The following is an 11,454-nucleotide window of genomic DNA, read 5'->3' as shown; positions in this document are numbered from 1 at the left end:
TAAAGTTTGTGTAAAAAATGTAAATTTTAACTCTATTATTTTATTTTCGCATTTAATTTATAATTTTATTTTCAAATAAGTTAAGGGTCTTTACAAAAAAAAATGTATATATCCAACAAATCAATTATGTATTAAAAATAATATATTTGGTAGTAAATAATATAATTAAATAATAAAAACGATATTTTTTAAAGCAAAAAAAAAAAAAAATATATGGTCGTAAAAACAAGTATGTTAAAATAAATAGTTTTTAATGATATTCTTTTAACAAAAAGGAAAACAAAAGTTCATGCGAAAGAAAATGCATCTAATTATCGGAAGATAATCAGGTAGGAGTTTTGTAAACCTTTGTATGATTGATCAACGAGCGGGTTGAAGAAGATTTGGTAATTAGGGCAGCGAGATTAGGTTTTTTAAATTCATGGCATTTTGGAGCAAGAGAGCAAGACGTAGGATTATTTTCAAATGTGATTTGATTACAGAGCTGAAAACCTAAAACAATCAATTCGATTGGCTTCATGTAAAATGCTTTAACGGTAAATGGGATTCAAAAGGATCAGTTTGGATGTTAGGGATTCAAGAGAAAGAGGGCTGCTAATAATAAGGACGTGAGCGATCTTTGGATGGGGAATTCATGTGTTGGGCCAAATCTGAATGCTAATGGATTCTTACAATCTGTTAGTGCCGCCGTGTGGCGAACCCGTCCGCCGGAGGACCGGCTGCCTCCGTCGAAGGACGAAAACAGCGGAAAGAGCACGAAGACGGAGGAATCCAAACAGTCTGATCGGTCTAAAGGCGACGTTTCTGCAATGCCAGTACAGAGGACCCCTCCCGAGCCGGTGAAAATCGGGACAGAGTTGCCGAAACCAAGCGAGGAAGAGAAACCTAGTAGGCCGGAGGAGGGGCAGAAGGGAACAGACGGTGGAAAGCCTAAGAAACCGAGTCACATGAAGAGGATGTCGAGTGCGGGGCTGCAAACAGAATCGGTATTGGGGAGGAAGACTGAGAACTTGAAGGAGATTTACACTCTTGGAAGGAAGCTCGGGCAAGGGCAATTCGGGACGACGTTTCTCTGCCTGGAGAAAGGGACGCAGACGGAGTTCGCTTGCAAATCGATTGCGAAGAGGAAGCTGACGACTCAGGAGGATGTGGAGGATGTGAGGAGGGAGATTCAGATAATGCACCACTTGGCGGGTCATCCGAACGTGATTCAAATTGTGGGTGCTTATGAGGATGCTGTTTCTGTTCATGTTGTCATGGAGCTCTGTGCCGGCGGGGAGCTGTTTGATAGGATTATCCAAAGGGGGCATTATACAGAGAGGAAGGCTGCTGAGCTTGCCAGATTAATAGTTGGTGTTGTGGAGGCTTGCCATTCTCTGGGTGTCATGCACCGGGACCTAAAGCCTGAGAATTTTCTTTTCATCAATCAAGAAGAGGAGTCCCCCCTCAAAACCATAGATTTTGGGCTCTCTGTATTCTTTAGACCAGGTACCCATCCTAAGGGATTGCTCTTGTTCTTGATGATAGCCTTAATCTTAAAGCCGTTGCATTTACTGAACATATGGTCATCTTACTGAAACTCTTGAAGGGCTGTGGATTGACACACAAATTGCTTGCCCAAAAACATGCATTGAGTTTTATCTGTTGGTTTTATAGTGTATTTATCTATTGCATCTTTAATGTGAAAAATAGCTAGTTGAACGAAAGACAGAAAAATGAACTTTGCAGTTTCATATTGCTTAGTGAAAAAAATTATGGTTAGACAAGACACCTACAGAAGCCCAAGAGGAGATTTAATTGTATAAAATGAAAAGATGGAATATATTGGAAAGGCCTGATGGTCAAAGTCACTTAGTTCATTATTGTTGATTTCCTTTTCTTTCTAAAAGGAAACTAGCAGAATGTCTAACACCAATTAGCTCTTATCCTTTTGCTTTCTATTTTTTATTGGGTTATTTAACCAAACTACCATCAAATTTTACTCCCACAATAGTGAGCTTGATATTGTGGGGTATATTAAATATCTAAATTGCTGCCAGAGTAGATTGAAAGGGAGAACACTGGGGATAATGATCCATTCTTGATCTTAGAGAAATGCGCTATATTAGAATATAGCTTTTTTTCCTGATAACCCTTGAAGGGTTGTAGTAAAGCTCAAACTTAGCATTTCAAAACATCATAAAAGGTACAGGTACCACTCGGCCAACAGGCCTTTGTTTATAGTTAATGCATCAACTGCCATATGGATTTTTACCCAAAAAGAAAGGGGGAATTCAAACAAGGCAGTTACAGAACGAAATGATTTATTAGGATCTATTTTTAAAGACTTAAAGACAAGAATCTACAAAATATTCCGATATTATTTGAAAACACAACTATGTTCATGCATCCTACCGTAGAACTCTAGAAAATAAATCACATTCTGGCAGCAATTCAGGCTTGATTCCACTTATCAGATATTTAGGTAACATCAATTATATTGTTCATGGTACCTCCGTAGAATTGTGCATTTTCCCTGATATAATCGCTAATTGTGGGAATCAACAATAATGAAATGATTGCAACCATCCAAGGAGAGCATGAAAAGTCAAGACTAGATAATAAAAAGATTCTGGTCTCTTCGACCTTAAAATTTATTTGGGAGCAACGAGAGCGGATACACTAACTCAAGCAAAGGAGAGAGCGAGAGCATTAAGTTCGCAATTGAGGGGAGATAAAAAGAATATACCTGGAGATTGGGGGAGATAGAAAGATATCCTCGGAAGCTGCACCACAGACTTATAAAACTATTGTTTTTATACATTTTAGTAAAGCTGTGTAAACTATAATAACATTGACTAGGGCATTTAGTCGCCACTTAGCCAAAACTCTTCGCTTTTTAATGGAGGATATTACAATATTCTCATAAACTCCAAATATTTTGATTGATTTAAAAAATAAGGAAAATAAGTGAGAGCAATGATTTTTATAAAAGAAATTTCCTTTCACATGGCTCAAAGGGGCTAATCTTTGTGTATAAAAAACTTGACATAAAAAAAAGAGCGCATGAAAACAGCTATAGTGTTTCCTAAATCCTCCTCACAAGGGAGATGCTCCCCCAAGATTGCCCTACCTTCTTGGTTTTATTGACCTTGAATGGTGTCTTTGTTAGCACATTTTTTTCCTCACAAGAGCAAGAAATCAAGAGATTTCCAACAAAAATTTTCAGACATCTGTCAATTGAGTCTCTTCATTCTTCAACACTTGAAAACTCGAGGATAAAGTTTCTTTAAGTGGGGGAGAATGTTGTAGAAAAGAATCACAGAAATGCTATTACTATTATCATTTATAGTATTGATATTTATCTTAGATTTATGTTCCTAAACCAGTCAGAAATTTGATATTGTTCTCATTATCTTCCTAATTAGTTGCTATGTATTCTATATTAGTTATGATTTTTTTTCCTATTTAATTAAGAATTGTGCTAATCACTATAGCATAGATTCTGGTTTTTTTGGTGATGATCATTTTTCAGGATTAGTTTAAGGACACTATCAAATATGTAAGCTCTATGGATTATAAAATAGAAACTCAATTCTTCGTAAATTCTATAATTCTTCAACAGATCTTTTCTTCGTGGTAGATTCCGTTACATAGTTGTCCATTACTTGCCAAATGTTTAATAAATCATTTTCTGTTTTCTGAGGGACACTTTTTCCCTGACCTAAAGTTATGTGTTGCATATGCTTACCTCATATTAGGCGACATGATGTTTTCTCCCCTCTCTATATTACACAAGTGATTTCAACATCTGATTTTAATAATATCCCACTGTTTCAGGTGAAACATTCACTGATGTTGTTGGGAGTCCATATTATGTGGCCCCAGAAGTGTTGAGGAAGCATTATGGTCCAGAATGTGATGTTTGGAGTGCCGGGGTGATCATCTATATTCTGCTCAGCGGGGTCCCTCCCTTCTGGGATGGTAAAGATATTATAAATAATTGCTAATATATATCATCATTTTATTTGATGAGGCTATATATGTATTAATTTTACCTAATATTTTGGTTCTGTGTTTTATGGTTTGGATCAGAAACAGAACAAGGGATATTTGAACAGGTCTTGAAAGGCGAACTCGACTTCTTATCCGAACCATGGCCAAGTATATCAGAAAGTGCAAAAGATTTGGTCCGAAGAATGCTTGTCAGGGATCCAAAAAAACGGATGACGGCTCATGAAGTCCTCTGTATGTATGCTCAGCTTTTTTCTAAAAAAATATTGGAACATAAAATGGTACTAATTTTGATAGAGATGCCTCCAAGCCGAATATTGTTGACTAAAATTGCAGTTATTCTGGGGTATGTTGGGTATTCTTTCCAAAACTAACTTGGACAGGTTATGATCTTATTTTCTGTTGCCATAGGCATGTTTTGTAATTAATTTGACCATTTTTTAAATAATAGTTGTTTTTCTTTCTTCTTGAAGACTACATTCTTTTTCTTTTAAAAAATTACTAAATCTCTTTGTGTAAAAATTAACTAGAAGATGAAATGGGAAAAAACAGGAAGCAAAGAAAAAACATAAATCATTCACCACTCGCACAGGTTTATTTCCCTGAATTTCTTTTTGAGGCTAAGTTCTCTGGTTTTTTCCTTCTTCAGGTCATCCTTGGGTTCAAGTAGATGGCGTTGCTCCAGATAAACCTCTTGATTCTGCTGTCCTGAGCCGTTTGAAGCAGTTTTCAGCAATGAATAAACTCAAGAAAATAGCCATCAGAGTGAGTATTTCGAATTTTTGAACTGCAAAAATTTTCAGGCAATTACTTGCTGGTCAAGCCAATTTTGGATATGTTTCATTTGAAATGCTTTTTTCATCTCAATGTGTGATAGTGTGCATCTTGCATGAACTCTGTGTTATGGACATTAGATGGCTCTGCTCAAGGTTTTCTTTCATTTCTTTTTACTTTTTTAATTCTTGGAGCATCTGACTGAATTGATTTTACTGTTATTGAATACTATAAAAATAAAAAGTAACAAGATTCGTCAAATTAGTTACTAATTCGAAGCTTTCTTACTAATTCGAATCTTCAGAAAAAGCTTCTATGTTATGGTTGATCTACATTATAATTTCAATTCTTAATGGAAATATGTATTATGTTCCTTATTCTCTCAAATTTATTTTCATTTGTCAGGTTATTGCTGAGAGCCTGTCTGAGGATGAAATTGCAGGAATGAAAGAAATGTTCAAGATGATAGACACTGATAATAGTGGACAGATCACTCTTGAGGAACTGAAGAATGGTTTGGAAAGAGTAGGTGCTAATCTCAAGGATTCCGAAATTACTAGGCTAATGCAAGCGGTGAGTTTATATTGGAAACACACTTTGGGACTTTTGCGGGTCTACTAAGTGATAAATGATTTAGTGTTTGACAAGACATGCAAAAGTGTTCTTAAGAATGCAGAAATCAATAAATATAAATCATATAATAAATGTTATAAAATTTTCAAAATCCAATTAATTACTAGAGAGAGAGTTTTAAATTGTGAACTTTATTTGAAGATCACCTACTCCTGATACCATTCAGAGGACAAGAGAGGCAGAGGGAGGAAGGAAAATCCCTTAATTTCTGGCAAGATTCAATTAGTGGCTACTAATTTCTCTAGTACAACCCCAATATTTATCTTTTTCTTTTTTTGCTAATCATAGTCTTTATTGGTTTTGAAAAAAGAAATAATCATAACCAATGAGCAAACTCATCTTCTAAACTTTCATTTCATTGTTTTTCCTTTTGTTTTTTTGTTTTTCTTTTCTGATGAAAAAAGAAGTATCCTGAAAGAGATAAGAGAAAAAGTACAAGTGAAGAAGATAAACATCCTCTAAGATCTGCAAGAAGAAGAGAGGAGAAAATAAACAAAACTGAATACAAAATAAAACAGTACATTGTCCTTCCTTTCGTCTCATTTGGTTTTAGCATAAATATTTTTTCCTTCGTTACCATTCAACATTTCGCTTATCTGCAAAACTAAAGGTTCATTACTTTCATTTAAGCAAGATATGATCCTTCTTGAGAAATTTTTCATACAACTTCTGATTCACTCACTGGAGGTTGTGTTGGTCCCCGGTAGAAACCTTAGATTTATCCCAGTAGAATAGGTGCATATGGAAGCCCATGCAAGTGCCATTCTTGAACTGATTAAATTGATAGTTGATGTAATAAAGTATCGTCCTTACCTGATTATCTCTCTGGCATTTTGAAAAATTCAGGCAGATGTTGACAACAGTGGTACCATAGACTATGGTGAATTTATTGCAGCCATGCTTCATCTTAATAAGATCCAGAAGGAGGACCACTTGTTTGCAGCCTTCTCATACTTTGACAAAGATGGGAGTGGGTACATCACAAGGGATGAGCTCCAACAGGCCTGCGAACAGTTTGGCTTAGCTGATGCTCATTTAGATGATATGATACGGGAAGCCGACCAGGATAATGTAAATGACTTCTAAGCGGTCATCAGTTTTCATTACCCTGCGATTCTTATGGATGAAGAAATAGCCATCAATAATTCTTACCGAAATTTCTTGTGTTATTTTCAGGATGGGCACATTGATTACAGTGAGTTTGTGGCTATGATGCAAGACACTGATTTTGGAAAAATTGGCTTGAAAGTAAATTAGGTGTCAGACTCAGATGTTTTTCAAGCTTTAATACCTATTTCTGGTACGTGGAAAAACAACAGAATCAAATAGTTTATATGTATCTTGTAACTAACAACTGTTCATTAAGAACTGAATAGGGGTGCATATTGTTGTAAAGATCAACCAGGCTTCAGAGAGGGAAAGGGTCTTTTTCAATTTAGTGTTTCTTGTGTTGGCCTTTTGGTTTTCTGTTGGGTATATTCAGTTTGAATAGATCTCAATTTTTCTTTTGGGAAGGGGAAATACTGTTAATAGTACCACTTAGTTTTATTTTTTGGGTAGCTGTTATGTTTTATTGATTTCTCCACTTTCGGAGTATTTATATTTGAACTTTTTGAAAGAGCAATGAATATGCTGCTTAATGCTTTAAGGAGGTTAATTAGAGATACAAGGAACCTATTACTTCATAAAAGAAAGCTCAGAGTACAGAATTGTTATTTCCTTAAGAAGTCAACTTTTTCCCAGTAGCACGGCGAACAGATTTTTTGGAGATCTCATTCTCTTGGAATCATGTTTCCTTTCGTTCATCTGTAACTGCTTATACTTTTTCTTTGTCTGGATGTGTTACTTACCTGCATGATTTATTTTCATGAACATGGTATTTGATAGCCTCAGTTCTAGGTTGCATAATTCCTAGTAAATCAACTCCAACTGAACAAAGAAGCAAAAGAATTTAGAGACATCTATGGTAATTAAAATGGATTGCTTAGAGTTTCTGCTTGTCTTGGTGGATGTTATTTTGTCATCATATATGTTTGTTTGCATTGGAAACCATATGAGTATATTTCTGCAGGAATACTATTCCATACTTTTCTCAGAGACAACGAGTAAGGCACAGTTAGTCCACAATGCCAGTTTGACAAATTGTTGTTGTGTGTTGGATTTGAGACTTCTTGTCTTCATTTATTTCATTGACGGACCTACCAATTGATAATTGTCTTTTCTTTGTAATTCTCTTTATCAGGCACATTCATGATCAGAATTAATTGGTAATTTCCTTATCTGTAAAAGTTGTCTCTTAATCTATGAACTGTTTGTTCCGCAACCTGTAGCTTGATCCACAAATAGGTAAAAATTTATGACCACATAAACTTCTTTGTCAATCATGTCTAACAACTACGTGATTCCAGATGTATTTTACATCACTACAGTTATGGATTTGTTTTTGTTTTTTCAGTATTCTGTGTATTATTATTGAACTTCTCTGCTATTCTACATCATAAAAGGACCACCATAATTGAAATGTCTGAATATATTTTTGAAAATGCATGCATCTGGTTCGTTATAAAATTCTTTGATGTTAACAGTACTTGGGTTTTCCTGGTTGGTTCATTGCCTTTAGATTATAAATGCAGTACTAGGTTAAAGCTCTACAACAGCTCATATAATATTGGATGTGCAAATTCTAAATGTGGACTGCCGTGACCAACACGAGTTCTTTGATGTCTTATATCGTGTACTAGCATGTATGTGTAATATTGTATTAGCTCAAGTTGATGCTCCATTTTTATGGTCTTTGTACAAGTTGGCTCTGTAAACATTTACTCGGGGCTTTTTGTGTTGTATCAGGAAAACTGTACCTGCAAAGGGTTTTGTTTTCTTCTGTAAAATGGTTTCATGAATTGCATGTGCTTTTGCTGGTGGGTTGCTTTTTTCAGGGATGGCAGCTCCGGAAAAGCCACCCTACTTGTCCTGGTTAGAGACTCTCTCCCTGGTGAGATACTCCATCAGAATACCCCAAAAAAGAAAGTAAATTTTCAGTTCATACAATTTGATCTTATTGCCATTTCAACTAGTATAATTTATACTGATGGTTGAATACCATCAGAAAGTTTAACAGTGAAATGACAAAATTTCAAAGTGAAATAAAATCAAAGCAAAAAAAAAAAAAGTGAAATTATAGTTCTCCAAGCTTGTACCTTTCTTGTCATCTTGAGCTTAATTTAATGGTAAGCAAAAATGGAGTTATAGAAATATATGTGTATATATATGTATGTATGTATACAATATTTAATTAACCCAAAGACCAAGAAAACACATGAAAGCAGCAGCTTAGGAAACCCATCTTTTTCATTACCATATATACCTTAAAACCCTTCCTTTATTCACGCCTTTTTGGAAGGGTTAAGTGAAGAAGGAAAGCTCCTGTCTCAGTCCCCACCACCTAAACTCTCTTTCATGTCTCTTTCTACCTCCCTCTATTTAATTGCGGAATATGACACCATACATTTTATTTATTTATTTATTTTTTTTTTTTACTTTCAGTGAAAACTAATTAATCTTTTAAAAATTAAGATAATAAATTACATTTTAAATCTATTTTATTCAGACAAAAGGGTAATTAAAATTAAATTATATTTTGAATTATTAATATATATATTTATTATTACTTTCTTCTGTGCCCTCCTTGTCTGAATATCAAATCAAGAGACACACAGTGTTGTCGCCCACATTTGATTTTTCCTATTTTATTGTCGTCAGCCCAAGTCAATGAGTACCCCCTTGGGGACTGGAGTCCTCACTTTGACAAATATACCCCCGTATTATTACCCTCCTTTTAATTTCAAAATTAATAATTCAATTTAATTATTAAAAATATATAAAAATTATTACTAAAATTAAAATTAAAACAAAAAAAATAACAAGGAAACGCCAATTAATTAGTGTCCAATCACGTACGCCACCTCGAACTCCACGTGGCGGCCTCCGCCTACTCGCACCACAAACTGACGATCACGTGTCAGGTCAACTGCCTTCCGTTACCAACCGTCGCTGACTTGTATGCCGAGGTGTCCCTTCCTTAATTCTGACCCTACACGTGGCACATCCTCTTTTTTTTTTTTGTAAATTATATTAATAATGTGTAAGATAATTACGAAAAGAAATTCTTTATAAAACTAAAAATTTAAAGTGTCAAGGGGACCTTTACGTGAATGAGTGCGCGTGTGTGTCACCCCACCACGGTCACGTCCTTGTCACGTGGCTTACCCTCCGTGTGGCGGCACCGCCCTCCTACGAATATTATAATGTTTTTCTTATTTATAATTCATTTTATTTCATTAAAATATTCGAAAATATCATATTACATTAAATTTATGGCGAGGAAATATACTATAATTTCAATTTTATGTTATTTTTGCATTATATTATACCATACATATATATTAAATTATATATAGAGAGAGAGATATATATATATAATATTCTTGTTTTGTGAAATTTATGCTTTCAAATCAAACATGATTTAACATCTAAGTGGAATTTTATTAGTGAGATTATGATGAATAATTATAATTGGAAATACACGAGGATCCCATTATTTTGTTGAGTCCACTAAAGAATTCGTGTAGGGATTAATTGAATTTTTATTATTTTTATATAAATAAGAAGCAAATGTAAATGGGTAAGTGTTTAATTTAAATTTGTTGAAATTAAAATAATAATAAATTTAAAGGATATAAATTAATTAATTTTTTTTAAATAAATTTTTAGTCAATTACTAATTTTAAATAAATTAACTCAAGAATCATATAAATTAGATTATATTTATCCTCGTATTATATAATAGGTAAAAATTTAATAATTATTGTCTTCTTATTATTTTAATATTTATCAATTATTTATATAATAAATAATTTAAATTAACTAAAAAAGTTTATAAAAAATTAGACCCGTTAAAAATATGCAAATTTATTTAACAAAATATACAAAACCTAATTTGAAAATACCACATAATATTTGAATACTACTTTGATTTAAAATATAAAATTATTAAATATTTATTTAACAACATACCACATTATTGTCTTGTAGATCAAATAAGATATATATTTTTTTAATAAAAAACATTTTTTAAACTAAATAAATAAAGTAAGAAATATGAGAAGATGACACGTGGCAAGTAGAAGTGAGAGATGGGAAAAAGCAACAGTAGGAAACAGACAGAACCTTATCGGCAACTACCAAAACTGTCCTTTTGGGGGTGGGGGGGGGCCACTTATTGACCACACCCTTTCCTCTCCGCCTCTCGGCCACTCACCCTCCTATTGATTTTACCATTCTACCCTTCCCCCATCCCACAAATTACCATCCCCGTTTTATTTATAAAAGAAGAGACAAAAGTCAAATAAATTAAGAAGTCGTGATGCATTTTATTTTATATTTAATAAATACTAATTTTTAAGTATCTCAATTTAATAGTTAAAATTTTTTTTAAACTTTTAACCCTACCAATTAATGGGTATGTAGCTAGGCGATATAAATATAAATATATATATATATATGTGTGTGTTTGTGTGTATATATCTATCATAAATCACTTCGATAGCCCACAATAATTAAGAAAATTCCTATTTAATACTCAAAATAGGAAAGTAAAGTACTTTTATGATGATATAGAGTACCCCAATTGAGATTTCTCATTAATTATTAAAAACATATGCGACATGTTTTATGTGTTTTCCTTTTCCAATCTTTTTGGTGTCTATATGTGTGTATATATATATATATATCTTCAAATATATGTACTTGTATTCAAATTTATATCATTATTTATGCACAAATGCATGCAAGTTGCATAAATGATATATATATATATATATATACACACGCACATATATATACTCGCACGTAATATTAATTGTTATGTATGTATATGAATGTGTGATCAACATTTACTTGATAATTTGATTTCCAAATTTATTTTTATTCTATCTACAAAAATTACCAAATGTTATACTTCAAGCATGTAAAATTTAATATATATATATATATATA

At 33.3% G+C, this 11,454-nt stretch overlaps 1 protein-coding gene across 1 annotated transcript; it reads left to right on the top strand.

Moving 5' to 3' along the window:
- The first annotated feature begins 263 nt into the window (after positions 1 to 263).
- CPK20 (calcium-dependent protein kinase 20) lies at positions 264 to 7,057 on the top strand. Its single transcript, XM_088210244.1, has 7 exons — positions 264 to 1,488; positions 3,820 to 3,963; positions 4,075 to 4,227; positions 4,643 to 4,758; positions 5,173 to 5,340; positions 6,247 to 6,471; positions 6,577 to 7,057. The coding sequence occupies exons 1-7, from the start codon at positions 624 to 626 to the stop codon at positions 6,655 to 6,657; spliced, it is 1,752 nt and encodes a 583-aa protein (XP_088066370.1). The 5' UTR covers positions 264 to 623; the 3' UTR covers positions 6,658 to 7,057.
- Positions 7,058 to 11,454: the final 4,397 nt, after the last annotated feature.

Source organism: Carica papaya, chromosome 8, assembly GCF_054855325.1.
Source record: "Carica papaya isolate Zhongbai chromosome 8, ASM5485532v1, whole genome shotgun sequence".
Lineage (NCBI taxonomy): Eukaryota > Viridiplantae > Streptophyta > Magnoliopsida > Brassicales > Caricaceae > Carica > Carica papaya.
Note: the sequence above shows the minus strand (reverse complement) of the source record. Positions and strands in the feature narration are given on the sequence as shown.

What these genes read in the sequence shown, in the direction of transcription:
- CPK20 (XM_088210244.1), top strand. Translation starts at nt 624, where the DNA reads ATGGGGAATTCATGTGTTGGGCCAAATCTGAATGCTAATGGATTCTTA. An exon ending in GGTCCCTCCCTTCTGGGATG is followed by an intron (nt 3,964 to 4,074) that starts GTAAAGATATTA and finishes GGTTTGGATCAG; the next exon opens with AAACAGAACAAGGGATATTT. An exon ending in GGGAAGCCGACCAGGATAAT is followed by an intron (nt 6,472 to 6,576) that starts GTAAATGACTTC and finishes TGTTATTTTCAG; the next exon opens with GATGGGCACATTGATTACAG.